The 18,121-nt window shown below is 39.5% G+C and overlaps 1 protein-coding gene across 1 annotated transcript in view; it reads right to left on the reverse strand.

The window, feature by feature from the left end:
- Nucleotides 1-360: 360 nt before the first annotated feature.
- The window catches only part of NIBAN1 (niban apoptosis regulator 1), a 131,999-nt gene continuing 114,238 nt past the window's right edge, over nt 361-18,121 (reverse strand). The window contains exons 7-14 of the mRNA XM_048861777.2: nt 17,179-17,283; nt 16,929-17,091; nt 15,692-15,879; nt 15,247-15,408; nt 12,048-12,158; nt 10,946-11,053; nt 8,756-8,867; nt 361-7,863 (exon numbers count right to left, since the gene is read on the reverse strand). Of these exons, the coding sequence (XP_048717734.1) occupies nt 6,551-7,863; nt 8,756-8,867; nt 10,946-11,053; nt 12,048-12,158; nt 15,247-15,408; nt 15,692-15,879; nt 16,929-17,091; nt 17,179-17,283 (2,262 nt within the window). The 3' untranslated portion in view covers nt 361-6,550. The remainder of the gene's footprint in view (nt 7,864-8,755; nt 8,868-10,945; nt 11,054-12,047; nt 12,159-15,246; nt 15,409-15,691; nt 15,880-16,928; nt 17,092-17,178; nt 17,284-18,121) is intronic.

Raw genomic sequence — 18,121 nt, forward strand, 5'->3', positions numbered from 1 at the left:
ATACAATGGAATCATAAACTTCAATTTAATGTTTAAAATGATACCTTATGATTCGTTTTGATACATTTTAAATCAATTTATAAAACTCTTTACATGTACAATTGATATTAACTTAATTTGAAGTGTGGCCTTAAAAAAAATGTAGTAGGTTTCTGCAATCCAAGTCTGTTTACACAAGGAAACTATTCTGTCCACTGCTTCATTTGAGGTAGGACTGAACATATAAATTCCACCAGTTTTAAGAAATTGGAAGGAAGAGGAGCTGGATACCATTGTTGCCGGCACCCAGTGCCGAGAGGCTAAACAACAGCTGGGGTTGGTTCGCTACCCGGTGTGCTACACCCAGTCATCACAACGGGGTGGAGAAGCAGAAAAGTTTATTTGCAGCTGCAAAAAGGTACAGGGAGAATAGAATCTCAAATCCTGCACACAGAGCAGGAAGTTACACAGGCTTTTATACATCCTTTTTCCCAGCATACTTATCCAATAGCAAGCTGCCCTCAGTATCCCTATAGCCAGCCAATCCAGTTCCCAACTAGTTCCCTTGTTCTCTGTATCATTTGTTAAACCATACATAAAGCTGCTTTATTCAGCATTGTTCTTCCATATCTGCCTTGTTTGGCCTTGCTTAGTTTCAGGCAGTCTGACTCTGCAACATATTGTTGCAGATTCTCAGCAAAAGTGCTGTGAGTGCCTCCAGGTGGGGGGGCCAAGGACACTTGGGCCTCGTACGCATAACTGCTGCGAGTGCCTCCAGGCAAGGGGGGGGCCCAAGGACACCTGGGCCTAGTGTGAGGGGGCTTCATCAACACTCGTGGTCTTCCATCCCCTCGAGTTACCTAGTGGCCATGCCCCAGTGTCCCCAACACCATGTTTCAAAGCTCTACCTCTTCACTGTACCTTCATTGTAATAAAGCTTACTGGTACCCATATATGGCAAGCATTTTCTGTTTACTTAGCCACTGAACCTTTACCTTTCCAGAAATTTTCTAAATTCTTCCTAGCATTTCTTTACTTGTGTTACAAGTGCATATAAAAATAGTTTTTAAAAGTGCAAAAACAGAGGCCTGGTTGGAAAAATGTCTGAATATCTAATATGTTTAACAGGCAGAGTCTCAAATAAGAAACCACATCCTTGATTTTCATTTTAAATGTGCAATTCAGTGCAGTCTTAAAACACAAAAGGAGAAACTTTTGTTAAAAGGACTGGATTTCTTCAGGTTGATTTCTAGATTAAACCTTGTTTTAACAGTTACATTCTTTAAGTACGGCTCTGCAAAGCCTTCCCTTACTCATACGACAAGTCAATGAAATAAGAGATGGTCCTTTGAAATAAGGGACATATGGTCATCCTAAGCCATTCAGACTTTTGTGACAACAGAGAGAAAACCCAGATGCTCCCACTACCAAAGCATAGGCCACTGCCACAGCAGCGAAGGGCAGGGGTTGATGTAAGGAGAAGCTAGAGGCAAAGACATCTCCCATCTCTCCAGCTTGGTGAAGTAGTGCTCCTTCCACCATCTTGGTTGGTGTTAAGAACTGTTGCAGTCTACATTAACCACTAGCTGAAGAGGAATCTCTTTTTGGTGTTAACAGTATAGGGTCCATGACACCAAATTAAGCACTTCTGGTATCCAGTAGAGGAATGGAGCCAACAAACACTAGCCAGCTAGTGTTCTACAGTAATCTACAGCACTGTTATAATTGTAATGTTACGTCAGTTAGATGCATTATAGCGCTGGAGGGCCATAGCTGCCTCTTTTCTTTTGACTGAGAGTTGATTTTGACAAGGGTATTTCTCACCTTGCAGGCTATATTAAAATAAACCTAGAAATCTCTTTTGAGGGGGGAAGAAGGTGATGAACAGAACAGCATCACAATACTATAATGCCGAGAACCTGCCCCAGAGGACAATACCAAAAATTGCAGCCTTATGATTCCTGGCAAATTACAGTACAGCCCTCAATTGGGCAAAGTCTGAAAGAAAGTATAGCTGATTTACTTGGGCTACTTTCATTGCTCAGGCATTTGGCGAGCATTGTATATACACACGTTTACTATAAATTTTTTGCTCTGTGGGTAGGGTCAACTCTGCCATACCAGGGGAACAGGAGGTGGCCATGGGTGGCAAGCTGTTGAGTTTTTTGTGGCATTACACATTAAATCTGTGGGGCATGAGGTAAGTATGGCTGCTTTAACAAAGTTACATTGAAGAACAGTATCAAGTCAAAGAAGAGTTTAGTTTTTCCTTTACATTTCAACTGATGTTGGATTTGCCAGCCAGGAGAGACAGAGAAAGGTGATAGCACAAGTGAACATCTGGTCAGTTCATCTTGAAATAGTGCAGAAATCACATCTTTAAAATAAAAATTAGAAACCCTAAGAAGGCAATGTGTGCAATTATTACACTTGCTTAGAATGCGAAAAGGAAGTGCTCCATAAAACATTTAAACATACTCCATTTAAATAAATTCTGACTATGTTGCACATTCTGTATGGCTGTATTGTAGTGACATGCATGAGTGGAAGATTATCTTCTTTAGGAACTCTTCTGGTTTTGTTGCTTTTTACATCCTTCCTATACAAATGTTGGAGCACAGGGCAGAAACCAGTCTCTTCCACTCCTTTCTGTCACTGGGAGGAGGGATAGCTCAGTGGTTTGAGCACTGGCCTGCTAAACCCAGGCTTGTGAGTTCAATCCCTGAGGGGGCCATTTAGGGATCTGGGGTAAAAACTGGGGATTGGTTGCTGCTTTGAGCAGGGGGTTGGACTAGTGACCTCCCAATGTCTCTTCCAACCCTCATATTCTATGATTTACTGCTGCTTCCATTTTGCTCTATTGACTCTTCTGCCCTCCCTCCTCTTTTCTTATGGGTGTCCTCATTTCCTCACACTAGTTGGTTTCCACTTTACAAGTTCATGTGGGAGTCTGTGTGATGGCATCAGGAGTACCAGTGCTGCTTATTCCCTACCCAGATTCCCACTCCCTCCACGTTGGTGACATCCTGGCTTGTCTATTATTTGTATTACTGTAGCACCTGGAAGCTCTTGTCATAGATCAGGACCCTATTGTATTAGGCACTGTACAAACACAAAACTATGGAAGTACTTATAATGTCACCTGATTTGTGACTTTAAATGAAAAGCTCCTGATACTTCAAATGTCCCAAATAGCAAAAAATAGGGGAAGGAATTGAAAATATGACTTATAGTCTGAATTGCTTCTAACTAAAATGTTTTAATTTAAAAAAAATTGTAAACAAAAATATTTTTCTATGGGACATTAGCTTTTTGCATTTAACAGTGGATTTAAAAATAACCATTTGAATGGTTGTAAACAGCCTGGAGAAGAAAGGCTGTCTCCCAGCACTGATATTGGTCCCAGCTTTTCTGCTGTAATTTAAACTGTAAAGCCACAGTGCTACAATGGACATTTTTCTCTCTTATGCCCACCAGTGTCCAGAGTTCATGTTACATGGACTCACAGCCTGGGTTTATGACAAGTGGAAGTGAATTCAGAATTTCAGCACTTTAAGAAACTATTTTTTAAGCCTAACAGTTAACAGACAATACCTCTTCTAGAGACAGCATCACATATCACCACCCAGGAGCATCAGAGTTCAGATCTACAGCTGGCGATAATCTGAGATTGTTCTCCAGTGATCCCTCTGATAAAAATATGGACCAGCATGAATGAGAGCTGAAGTAAACTGCATCTGGTATTTCTCACAAGTATCAAATTCACTTAAAAACCCCACCTCTGACATCCAGCAATGAAAGGGATGACCATATTTTATTTAGTTTAAGCACTTTACAAAGTTACAAGCAAGTTATAATGTGTTTCTTGTTTTGTCTACTCAAGCTGGTAGCCAAGTGAAATATAACAACAACAACAACACTTAATACATATATATCTCTTTTCCTCTTCAATGCACTTTAGAACTCTTAACCAATTAATTCTTACACCCCCCCCAACTTAAGAGGTAAAGGAATTAGTCTTATTATCCATACTTTGAGAAAATTCAATCGGGATAATGTTGCTGGAAATGCTAAGAAAATTGAAAAAAATATTATGATTCATCAATAAACTATTTCTATTGATCAAAGGTCCAAAGCAACCTTCCAATGATGGAAGTACCAGGAGACAGATCCTTGATACCATAGTCTGCTTTGTGCTGCTCCATTCAGAATTAAGCAAATACATTTAATGTCTCAAGACTATGTTGAGGTGGGGTATGCAACTGTTTATCCTTACTCTTAGTATACATAGGAAACCAAGAAAAATGTAAATAAAAACACAGAACAAACTACTGATATGAATAACTTGAATTCAAAACTGTAGAACAAAAGATAATATATGAGAGGAGTCTCAGTTCTTCCCTACTCTTACAAAAAAAAACCAACCACACTAAACATTTGTAGTCAACACTGAATTACCAAATATGTACAGAGAAGTATTGCCCCAAATCTAAACCTGTAATGTGAATGATTAAATATTACTTTGGAGGAGAACATTTATGTTAAATTCTCTTTTGTTCTGTACATATAGAAAGTACATCAAAAGACTTTCATTTCTAAATAGCTTTAGTTGTAAAATGAGGTCCTGTATGTAGGAGATAATTGTTACTATCCTGCTATTCTTCTATCACACAGAAATCCATACTGGAAATATGTCCTTCCACCAAAGAAATGGTTACAAGAGACATGCACTGGTTAATTGCCAAACACAGTTGAAATCACTCCTTAATGTTCAGTACCAATTTAAAAAAATCAGGAATGACCCATAAGACAGTTAGTTGGCAATTGTTTGTGTGAGATTTAGTATGAACATTTCTGCATCAAATAAATATTTATGACAGTCCCACAAAAAAAATCTTGTATTTGACTTTATTCCTATAATTATGATGTATGAATACACCTTGTAGTAGCATTTATTTCACAACAGAAACCTTCCACTTGATCAAGTTAACCAATATCATGGCATTTCCAAACAGATGTTTGTCTGTTCAGATAGTGTCACTTCCCTGTTAGTACTGTATAATAGTTTGACTGTCTCATGCTATGGACCTTACAAAATTTCCTACAGTTAAACGCCAACAAGACTGAGGTTATGCTGTCAGTTCTTTATTATCTCTTGAAAAGGACATTACTTTCCAGTATTATTCTTTATGGGTCCAATTCTGCAACTCTTACTCACATTAAATTGTACTTATTCCCTGGGCCAAACTTTTAAGATATCTCAAACCCACCTCTAAAATTGCAGATACAATTTTAATGCTCAACTTACTAAAACTCCATTTTTCACTTCTAAGATTCTCTGTGGCCAAAAACTCCAATCTGTGTATGCAAATTACACATCAATGCAGCTTATATGTGGACCACAATTTGGTATGGTGGTATTAATCTTGGACATGAAAAAGCATTGCTGATTTTTGAAGCTGCTTTTGAAAATATCACCAGTTTGTCTGCCAAAACCTAAGCACAACTGGCTATTCCTTAACTACTTTCCCTTCCATTGCATCAAGAAATTGGAGAGTAAATGGTATGATTATGGTATATGGGACATTTTATACTTCATTCTGATTTCCTATGCTTTTGAGATTTAGTGACACAGCCTTATGCATGTGGCAGGACTGCAGTACAGAACTTTGGATTGTGGGTGACTGTACTGTATACTGGGGAGTGCAGAAGGTAGGTGCTGCATAATGGTGATAGCTGGTTTTATTGTAAATATTCTCATTAGATCCAAAAAAAAGAAAAGAAAGAAAATAGCTCTAAAGTGCTCTGAAAGGCTGTGTAACCCAGAAGTGCAGAGTGGGATTGAGAAACCTGCTCCCAGTGTTTTCCCAGTTTTAAATATAGAAAAAAAAATCAGAACATTTCATTGTCTTAATCTCTGTCAAAACTTTAAAATACTTAAGTAATCAGTCAGCTTGCAAACTTCAAAGTTTACGTGCAATTTGGCTGCTGAACAACCTAACTATTTGTTTCCTGTTTAACTACTTGAGAGATTTAAATGTTTTCCTTCTAACACACTGAATGCATATCCTAAATGAATTTATTTAATAACATTTTGATTGACTAACTTTAGCTAAGACCTGTTGTAATATTTCCAATCCCAATCATTCAAAAAACATGAGTCAGGCCCCCGCCAAAAAAACATAGGGTCGTCTTAAAACTTGTGAGATTTAAAAAAAAAAAAAAAAAATTTTCTTTGGTTCTTTTTATTTGCCTTGAGGTGTTCAAGCATTTGGGGGGGGGGGGGTCATGCTTTCAAGCTTTTTTCCACATTAAGGCCAGAAATTTACTACTATTTTTTTTTTTTAAATGAAAGCTGAGATTCTCAGGTAATAACCTGATTCCAGCAACTGGGCCTGTAACAAAACCCTCTAAGTACTGGAAAACTTGTGATAAAACTGCAAGAGTTGACAACACTGCAATTAGGCCCATTCCTGCAGCCTTTGCTCATTAAGTCAGGAATATTCACAAGAGGACTGCTGGAGTGAGTAATGGCTGCAGGATTAGGCTGTATATTTGTGAAGAACACTTTTTACTCTTCAAAGTGTTGCTCTGCACAACTCTCCTCAATGTTTTCTTGTGTGACAGTTTCACTTCCTACTGAGCTTCTGATTTCAGCACTTAAAGAAGGTGCACCTGCTGGCTGAAACTCATCACTTGCAGTAACAGTAAAGCTTTCAGATTTAATATCCACTGTAACCTCTGCCGTGCTAAGCTCATCTTCCTCTAGCACTAGTGAAACCTCAAAATCATCAGCTGTTTCTATTCTTAAGTTTTCAATACTCAAAATGGGTACTTGTGTTGCATCAGGACTTTCAGCAGAACACCCAGGAAAGCTCTCAGCCTCTGTTTCCATTGGGACAGCATGAATATGACCTTCACCTGCTTCCTCCAGATCAGATCTTCTGTCTCCAACTATGCTTTTGGTGTGTGCCTCTGGTTGCGATTTGTCATGAAGACCTTTGCAGCTTTCCAGACCAGAATACCAGACACTTTGGTTGGTCTCCATTTCTGCCTTTGACTCTTGAGACACATCCAGTTTTTCAGAGACCTCCAAACATTCTGCTTGAGTCACATGGTTGCCTGCCTCTGAAATGATCATTAAATTCATATCACCTGTACCCAAACTGGATGGAGGTGGCTGCTCCACCTTGAGCTCAGACTGTTCTAATTCTTTATTCACTATCTGGTCTGTTTGACCGGTTTCTGCATTAGTTTTGCTGTTTTCATCACTCTCTTCCCCATGTTCTTGCCACTTCAAAATTTCACATTCATTTACCCCTTCCGTTTTGTTCTCAGATGGAGCAACTGCTGGTAATTCAACTGTCACCATCAGCAAGCTTCTGATCTCATTCAGAGTATTAGGGACTGTAAGACATCTCTCCTCTTCTTGTACCTTATTTTCTTTTTGAGTGTTCCCTCCAAACTCTGCCTCCACCGCATTTTCATTCTGGGAAGTTATCATTTCCTCCACATCCTTTTCTTCCTTAGGAGTAAAAGGATGAGACTCCAGTTTGTCAGTGATGTTTGTAATGATCACCTTTTCACTATTAATTGCAGGACTGCTAGACACATTGACATAAACTGCTTCTTCATTGTCTGATGCCTTTCTAGCATCATACCACTTCTCCTGGGTCATTTTTTCTGACACAACAAGCAGTTCATTACTTTGAGTTTCAGTATCTGATGTTTCTGTTGAAGTGGTGGACGGTTTCTTATCAGGACTGGCTTGTGCTGATCCTGAAGGGGTCTTCAAGTCAGTTAAACTGGACACACTTTCATAAGGCAAGTTTACGTTGTCCTCAAAAAGGTTGTGTTTCTTCAGAATGGCAGCTTCTTTTATTACTAAGTAGACAAAAACATCAAATGGATCTGAACAAACTGACATTTTAAGAACACTCAAAATAAAAATACTCCTTTACTGTTTCTAATATCATGGATTATTAGCAAGACTTAATTTTAATTATCTGTGGTTTTTTTCATTTCACTCAGCTTGGACAATGGAACATTAATAATAAGTTACACTTCCCATTTCTCATGCACTAACAGACTGCTACTGTGTTTGGGTTCACAACACTGTAGGTTTAAATCTAGAACTAAAGAAGTATTTTAATTGAATATCATAAACATTTCTATTCATTTTTTAAAATTGCAAAACCTAAATTTTGGGCCAGAAGTCCAACCAGAAAACCATTTAGAACTTGTGGAATACAGCAACTTCCCTATCATCACCTATACATATTGATTATAGAGAACTTTTTCATTCTCCAATGCCCACACAGATAGATCTTTGGAGACTGCTCTTCTTAGTATTGGTGACCCATTGGCAATTATATTTTGGCAACATATTTCCTTCTGAGAAATTCAGTCTGAATGTCATTAGATGTAATCAATTATTTGAAAGTTCAGGGCTTTGAGAGTGGCTTTGCTTCTTGGACCAGTGGAACCAAGGTATACTGGAGGTGACATGATTTGCGTTAGAAAGAGGCTTGAACCACACTATGGATCTGAATATTCCAAGTTTTGGGGAAGTTCAGATGTGAATCCAAACTTCATGGCTTGCCCCATCTCTTTAGTGGGGTGAATCAAAACTCTTAGACTCTTAACACTTCCGACCTCTGAGAAAATTGGGACCTGGATCTGAATAAGGGAGCTCTGATCTATCACTAGCTCTGAAATAAGACCTCACAGACCCACATTCTAAACATTATTACTATCATCTCAGAAGCATGCCTACCTTTTAGGGTTTCATCAAGCAATGTCTGAAATAAAATCTCTTCATAGACATTCTCTACTTGTATCACTCTGGTGTAATCAGCAAAGATGTACTGTTCATATTTCTGCAACTCCTGTGCAGAGACACAAAGAAGGAATAAAAGTATAAAAATGTGGCTATCTGGGGTCCAAGGGTTCAATCAGCCCAGAAAAGAACCCTGCCAGCTCCCATGTAAGAGATCTTGTCATGACGACAGCTCTCCAGGTCTAAACGAGCTGCATATGTTCAGTATTTTTCACATTTACCAGTACTTTTTATATTGCATCACCTTAAGCTCTCTAAATAAATAATTCTTATATTCTAAATAATGCAGGCAGGTGAGGAAGTGACTGAGTTTATGCCTGTCCTCTGAGGCAAATTCATCCTCATCAGGGTGCTGGGATACTCCAGCATTTGTTACTGGGGCATAGCACCCTTAGCTCAGTGGTTCATATACAGCCCAGCTAGGTAGCAACTGAGTCATTACTAAGATTAAGATTTTTTCACGGTTATTTTTAGTAAAAGTTATGGACAGGTCACGGGCAAACAAACAAAAAAAAATTCAGAGGCCTGTGACCTGTCCCTGACTTTTACTAAAAATAACTGTGACAAAATGGGGCGGAGCCCCAGCCCTGCTACAGAAAGGGAGAGGGTACAGCACCTGCCTCAGTGGCTGGGAGTTTTGGGGTCCCCTGGCATCAGAAATAGCTGGGAACCTATGGCAGCTCGGAACTCTGGGGCCCCCACGGCTGCTGGCAGCTGCGGGGTCACCCAATGCCCACGGCAGCTCAGAGCTCCAGGGCCCCCACCAGCTGTGACAGCTCCAGCATTAAACAGAGATCACCTATTAGGATCAAGTAGGCATATGCCACACAGACATCTGGTGATTGCCAGAGTACAGGACAGGGTAGGCTTTCATAGCCTTGTGTTGTCTTCTGTATTTTTAGTAATGTAGTCAATAAAGTATATAACCAGTTCAGTAGGGACCTATTAGCAGTGTAATTGGCACGGTTCTGTGGAATGAGGCTCACAAGGCATCTGTTGTGTGACGCAGAGCTGTATTCTGTTGTGACTCTAACTGCAGTAGAGCGAATGAGGTGATGGTGCTTGACATAGCCAGTGGTATTGCTAGCTACATGGATTCATGTGCCACCTGTCTCCCCCCCGCGTTAGTATCCCAGAAACTACTGTAACTCATTGTAAACTACAACCTCTTTAAAAATATCTCGGCCTGTATATCGCACTTTCTTCCCTAGACTTTATCATTCAGGCACTTACTTATAAACAAAAGCTGTGTTGATTATGATCTTGTTGGTTCCTGCTGATTCCCACCTGAAGTTAGAGGGCCAAATTCATACCCGTTGAGTACACCCAACTGCAACAAAGTTGCTCCCTCACACAGCTGCACTGCGTTTTCCTCTAAATGTTGTTTTTTGTGAAACCATATTCTTTGTCAAAGCAACCAGCTGTGATGTTACAGGTAGTCAACGGGGGGAAACGGAGCATGCACACTGCTCCTCCAGTGTCCTACTGCAAGGAACAGACTTTCAACTCAGTGGTCTCCCAGAGGTGTTGTAGAACCTGAAGCTGGAACTACAGGCTCAGAACTTAGAACCTTAGCTGTCAGCCAGAGAGAGAAGATCGATTTGATGGGGTCTAACATCTGCCCTGACCTTGTAATCAGATTTTTCTGGGGGAGCATCTCCCCCAGAGACTGCCCCACCATTAAACCTCCAACAAGTTAGCAATGTCTCCCTGCCAAAAAACAAAAATTTAAAAAAAAAAAACCCACAAAGATTCTGGTCCCTTCCTATCTCTCCATAAACTGCTGGAGCAGCATGAGGGTTATTGCAGCCCTAGGGCTGGAATAATTCCCATTTACCCCCACTGCATAGAAGAGATGTGATCAAGATTTGCATAAGGCTGCCAAAAGATTTTAGAAGGGAATTTATTTGAATTCTCTCCCCACCCCAAATGAGATCCACATCCTTTATCCTTTCGCCATCACTGATGCCCGAAACGGACCACCCTCAGGATCATTTTGGCCCTGTGACCAGCCACTTTACATGACCACCTGTAGCTAATTTGCATTAGGTGGCTTAGGATATAGCCAGTGTGTTAATTCCACCTTCCTTTTCTTTTTTTCCAGCATGCAGCCAGAAAGTTACCTACTGGTTTGCAAGCTGAAGCCAGTGTCTTCTGCATTGTGGGCAATGTGATCTGTACCAATGCTTCCTGAAATATTTTCTTCCGTATAGTACTGCTGTCATAGTCATATTGCTGTCAAAACAGACAAAAGAAAAAACCACAGAACAATTAAACATTCATACAAGTAGTTTGTTCCCGTTGGCCTGTTCCTGCTGATGGGCAACCCAAAGAATATGAATTGCTGTCTTTAAATCAAGGTTTGAGGACTTCAGTAATTCTGTCAGAAGTTATGGGCCTATTAAAGAATTGGGTGGGTGAGGGTCTGTGGCCTGCAATGTGCAGGAGGTCAGACTAGATGATCATGATGGTCCCTTCTGGCCTTAAAGTCTGAGAATTCCAATGAGCGCTCACTGTGAGAACTGCCTTCCTCATGGTATTTCAGCACTTCCACTTCTGGGATCAGTTAGAATTTTGGGGGCAGATCCTCTAAATTGTCATAACTATACTGAAATCAATGGATCTATGAAAATTTACACCAGTTGAGGATCTGTCCCTAAAAGTGCAGTGTTGCATGCAGATGAAGTGTTTACAAAAAAAATTTTTTTTAATGTTAGCCAAATTATTTTGAACCTCAAAAAATGTTAAGGTTTGGTCCAAATTTTATCCATATGGTTTGTCCATAGCTACTTGAATACCATGAGACTAGAGAAGGGCATGGTCCAATGATTTGAGTATAGGAGTAAGAAAAAACTGTGTTATTATCTGAAGTCATTAGACCATATAGGGAGGACCTAATGCTCCACTGCATTGCACCTGGAGTAATCATTTGCATTTTTTGCAAAATGCTACTAAATTAGCATTCTCCACTCACTTAAACCAGAGGTAACATTTTACACTCATTTTGCACAGGGATAGATAAGGTGCAAGGCAGTTAAGAATCTGGCCAATTATTCCAGTGAGTGAAAACAAGTGGATGCATTGAAATATTTCCCATAAGATGGTATGAAACACATTTCTTCTCATTATTAAATAAATGTATGTAAAAAATGCCTTCAATTTATTACAAAACACCACCTAAGCAGATCCCCTAGTTTTCTGGTACACTTAAGAGTCAGATAATTTTTACCTTTAGTACTCGTAGTTTGACTTTTTCAATGGCAGTTGAAATTTTCACTGTATCTCCTTGGCTGCTCAGACTCAGAAGTTGTTCAAAAGTATACACTGCATTTTCCATAAGCTAGAAATAAAGACAAATGTGATAAAGACAAAGGATTAAAATCGCCATACTTATTGTCGGGCCCACTCCTGATGAAGTTCATAGCAAAATTCCCATGACTTCAAACTGAGCAATATCAGGTGCAGTTTATACCCCTACTATTTTTAGATAGACTTCTGAACTACAACATGTCACTAGTTACAAGTTCTTCGAGACACAAATAGAGATTGTAAACTTAGTAGTTTGTTAAAGTGTGCTTGTGAGGTGGAGGTGGGGGCGGGGGGAGGAAAAGAAAGTATAAACCCTAAAAATCAATAGAAATGTTTTCAGGACTTCTTAAAACAAGATTCAAAATGTCAGTGGAAAAAAGGAGTCTGGATTTGAACACTCTTTGGGGACTGGAAAAAAAGAACACAACTTACTATTTCCATTTCTAATTCATGTCTAAGGACAGGTCTACACTAGAAAAGGATTGCCAGAAGAACTATACCGGTACAGCTATTCTGGGAAGCCCTCCTAGTGCCAACTTATATATAATGAAAATTAAAGTAGATTCAGAATTCTCTGTTCTCACACCATCCAGTGACACATTAAATAATTACCCTAGTTTGGAGAAACTTCATTAGCAACAATTTTGCAGGTGGAAATTTGTACTTTATGTTTTCACCTTCATTCTGAAGGGAAAACAGCCCGGGGCTCCATATGTCCTCTGCTTGACATGGGAATTTTCAAATCAGTATATAGATATCCAGGTAATACTCTAGGAATTTTCCCGTTGCAAAAGATATGGCCTTGTATGCAGTGCCCTTACCCAGGTTTTTTTGTCTGTTTGTTTGTTTTTTAAATGGCTAAACATAGGTTGTGTCAAGTTTTGAAGTGTAGTTTTTAGAATTAGGTTTGCTCCAGACTCAGATTAGAACGTGCAAGTTGCATTTGCACATGTAAATTAAGTATCCACATGTCTACTCAATGTATGTATACAAGTGCATGAACATTCAAACTTCATGCATGCAAAAATCTTGCACATTAAAACTGCAGGTATAGTTTTAGAGACCAGCTGGAAAGCTTAGCCACTCATGTTTTCTATGCATTTGCAGATCTTGGGCCAGGTACTCAGCTGACTTCAACGGAGCTACATTGATTTATATCATCTGAGCACGTGGCCCCTAGTTTTCATAAGTTAGCCAGAAGATGACAATAACCCAGCAGGCTTTAAATACTACTTTTTCGGCAACTTTGAAGAGTAGGGACCTGATGCTCCAGTGCCTGGCACTTTGTGTAGGTCATTTACATCAGTACAAAGTCAGTGGGAATTAAGCCAGAGGTTTCTTTTAAATTAAAACAATGTTAATGAAAACATATTGGCCTAGCGGCTTATTAATAAAAATAAATATTATATGCCCATGAACACAAAGTGAAACTCTTTTCTACTTCTCATGAGAAAAATAATGGCCATTTTAAGAGAGAACAGCAATATAAATGAGCTTGTTGGAACAACTTGTACTCTCCCTTTTAAGCAACTTATGGAAAACCTTGAAAAACGTTCTCTTCTATCTCTCTTCTTTTTTCTGTTTCATTATGAATGTCCTCCTTTAACAGGTGTTTTGCCTGAGCAGGAATTCAGGGTGGTCCCTACTCAAAACATGGGAGTGAAAACAGAATTTTGTTTCTCAAAAATTCCTTGGCTGCTGATCATTCCTGATTTTAGGTTTTCCTAAAGACAGCTATGGTATCTAAGAGCTATCATAATCTTCTGTAACATCACAGCTGGTTGCTTTGACAAAGACGATGGTGGCACAAAAAACAACATTTAGAGGAAAACGCAGTGCAGCTGTGTGAGGGAGCAATTTTGTTGCAGTTGGGTGTGCTCAATGGGTATGAATTTGGCCCTCTAACTTCAGGTGGGAATCAGCAGGAACCAACAAGATCATAATCAACACAGCTTTTGTTTATAAGTAAGTGCCTGAATGATAAAGTCTAGGGAAGAAAGTGCGATATACAGGCAGAGATATTTTTAAAGAGGTTGTAGTTTACAATGAGTTACAGTAGTTTCTGGGATACTAACGCGGGGGGGGAGACAGGTGGCACATGAATCCATGTAGCTAGCAATACCACTGGCTATGTCAAGCACCATCACCTCATTCGCTCTACTGCAGTTAGAGTCACAACAGAATACAGCTCTGCGTCACACAACAGGTGCCTTGTGAGCCTCATTCCACAGAACCGTGCCAATTACACTGCTAATAGGTCCCTACTGAACTGGTTATATACTTTATTGACTACATTACTAAAAATACAGAAGACAACACAAGGCTATGAAAGCCTACCCTGTCCTGTACTCTGGCAATCACCAGATGTCTGTGTGGCATATGCCTACTTGATCCTAATAGGTGATCTCTGTTTAATGCTCCTGAAGTAAAAAAAAGCCAAATGTCCCTGCCAATACTTTGTGAAAGTAGGAGGCGGGAGGGATTCCTTTTTGATTCAGAATCAGGCAGGCAGTTCAACCCTCTGCATGAGAACTAGAATCACCATGGTTATTCTATCTAAGTCTCTAAATCCATTTATACCCGAGATAAAAATTAATATAGAAATAATTGCCCATTTTTCTAATGAAATGCCTTACTGCCTATCATGAGAGGCTAGAACTGTAAAGGAGAATTCATTCCCTTGCATAAAATACCAAAAATATATTTTTATGGTCTTTCATAAAAGACAGTTCTTGAGTATGTAAATGAGGCAGACTCTTCGTCACCTACTGCTGTGCCAACAGTATTTTACTGTACAAATTTAGAGGCCATGCTGAGGGCATTCTGAAATTTGCCCTAAGAATCTGAGACACTAAGATTTCAGAAATTCAAAGGTTAGATGAAGAGATGATCAACCTTTAGCTCCTAACTACTGTGTCTTTAAAAGGAATAAACACTGATTTAAAGATGATGCGCCCCTGTCAGATGTGATATTCCTGGATTTTGTCATCTCTATTTTCATTCTAGTCTATTCACCATTCTGTGCATGTGCATAGCTCCCTATCAAGACTACTTTGAAGCAGAGCAGATGGGCAAACCTAACCTGTTCTTCCAAAGCGGAAAAATGGATCTTACACTACCTCCTGCATGAAGTTCTGTGTCCTCTGAACCACAAAATCAACATGGTAGAATTTGAAGCGGCTCTTGAGGTCCTGGAGTGGTTCCTGGAGGAGATGAACTTTCAGATAGCAAGGTTCCATTTTCACAGAGTTGAATGGCAGGTTCATCAGCTGCTCCAAATTCTGCATCCCAGTGGGGGAAAAAAATATTTTACAAAGAAAACAATCTGAGATGGATTCTTAATATAGAAATTTAGTGATGGTCACACAACTGATTGTAGCGAATCATTATTCAATTTATTGTACTCTGTGTGTCTTTGAATCAGATGACTATTTAACTGAGAAAAAACAGGAATTTATACCTATTGGTCTGCAGAGCCAATATAACTATTGTCAATTAAGATCTATATAGAGAATTTTTATAACATGTGAGTGTGTAAAAAAGGACCCAAACTTCTTTTCTTACTTCCTTCAGCTTTGTGGCATCATTTGTCTTCTGGAAGTCCTGGCAGATCTCATTAACTTCTTTTTCAAAGAGCAAACGGACTTCACTGAATCCAGAGCTTACTGGGCCCATGAGCTCTTCCAATATGGAAGGCAAAAATGGCTGGATATTCTCCATGCAGCACTTCTCAGCAGGCTCGGAGACTGTTGCTGAGGTATTAAAGAATCAGACAGACATGTTTTAGGCCACCAGGTGGTAGACTGAAGAATCTAAATGAAAGGGCTACAGACTGCTAGAATGAGTTCTAGCAGAATACTTTCCCCAGAGCCATTTATGACACTTGTCCTCCTCAAACATGACTTGGGTAAGGAAGGGAAGAGTTTGTGGAGTTTAAATTGTCATTTAAAGATATTTTTTCCTTCCTGCCAAATTATAGTGGATTGGACGCATTGTGAGTGAAGAAGAAATATAGGCGGGTATTGACAAACACTGGGATGTCTGTAAATAGCATGGTCATTGTGATTTAAGGTACACTGTCTTACATGTTAATTCAACAGGGAACTTTACATGGTAAGGAAAACAACCTACACTCCCTTGAACAAAAATATTTAGTGCCCTAAAAAGAAATGCTCCAATTTTTTTTAAAATAACTGCCTAAATCTTCATCTATTACTTGTCACCTGTGGTTTCTAGAAAGAGTGCTTCAGCAATATATGCTAATGTTTTGTCTACTTTTTATGTTAATTTACATATTTGTTACAAAACTATAATCACGTCATACGAGTTTTAAATCATTCAATAAGACATTTGTTTTAAGTATGCTTCAGCACCATAGACATTTATCGCTAAATCAAAAGTTCCACTGTGGAGCATGTAAGCCATATTCTGCTTTCGGTTGTGCTTGTGTAACCTATATCTTCATCACATAATGCACGTGAAACTGAAAGCAGAATTAGCCATTCTAATCAAAATTTTCAAAAGTGGCCAGTGATTTGGGTTGCCTCCACTTCCAGGAATCCAGGTTGAAGTACCTGGCCCCTGACATTGAGAAGGGCTAAGCAGTCACAATTCTCACTGAAGCCTGTGGAAGCTGCAGGTGCTCAGCACTTTCTGTAAATCAGAGTCTCGAGTCGGGCATGCAAACCAGCGGTCACTTGACAATTCAAGCATCTGAGGGCAATGGGTAATTCTGAAGAACAGCGCCAGAACAGTGAGACATGGGGAGAGGGTGTTGTGTTTTGTTTTTATCCCCACTAACCTTTGATTTTTCCAGCTAAATAGTTCTTTGAATTCAAAATCTGATCCATGTCTGAACGAATGGTTCCTTCTAGATTCTTTGTAAGATCTTTACATTCTTCCTTCAAGGTGTTTAATCCTTCTGAAACCTGCTCCTGGACCAGGTTGTATGTTTCTTCCACAATCTAAAAACAAAAAATAAAAGTATGTCTGGACTAGCACACTGGACAATTGCTATGCAAGACAAGAGCTGTGCAAAGGACAGTACTTACAGCAAACCAAACCCTCTTCCTATCATTCCTCTTTCCTTTCATTTTAGGCAGGATCATGGTCTGAAGGTTAGGCAGGAGCTCCTCCATCACAAGGTTGCTCAAGATCTACAAGGTTTAAAAAAAAACCACAACCAGAATGACATTTTCAGTCCTCACCCTTCTGTTGAACACTGCACTTGTGCTACATTTTCAAATGTGGGTATCCTCAAATATTACATAACTCTTTTGCTATCCCAGGTAGCCAAGACATCTTCTCACAATACAGTTTTCACAATGTGAAGATTAATTGATTGCATTCAAACTGAGAGACCATTTTTGGCACTTCAGTTATACTTGTGGGAGGGGGGGCGGGGGAAATGGGACCTTTATGCTTTCTTGATGCATTTGCTATTGACAGTAGTAAGAGACAAGAAATGTGACTGTGTGGGCCATGGATCTATTGAAATACTACAGATCACGATTCTCTTTCCTAAAACTTACTATGTGGTTTTAAAGATAAAAGGCTGGCTCCTCTGCTGTGGCAAGTCACTGGAGCGACTGTGATTTACATCAACTGAAGACCTGGACTAAAATATTTACAAGATGAAAAATGGTGAGTTTTGATAAGGGTTCAGAATGGAAGCCTTGGATCTCATGTTGCCATTGCCCCAAGCTGTCTGCATTCTCACCCACTGCTAGCTGTCCTGCCGGGGTCACTTTTTAAACAGAATTTTAAACAATTCTACAGAATTACTGGCTGAAGGTTGCACCTAAGGCTGGATAGCCCTACTAAAAAGTGTTTCGAAGGGATGCTGGACCCAACAAAAGAAGATATAAATACACCAATGTGGGGAATCCGAGGACTGTTTTTGGTGAGCATTATCTCAGCAAGTCAAAATGGAGGAAGAACTGGTATGTGAGCAGGATGTAAATGGAAACAGAGTCCACAAACTCAGTCTAATCT

This window comes from Caretta caretta, chromosome 8 (genome assembly GCF_965140235.1).
Source record: "Caretta caretta isolate rCarCar2 chromosome 8, rCarCar1.hap1, whole genome shotgun sequence".
Lineage (NCBI taxonomy): Eukaryota > Metazoa > Chordata > Testudines > Cheloniidae > Caretta > Caretta caretta.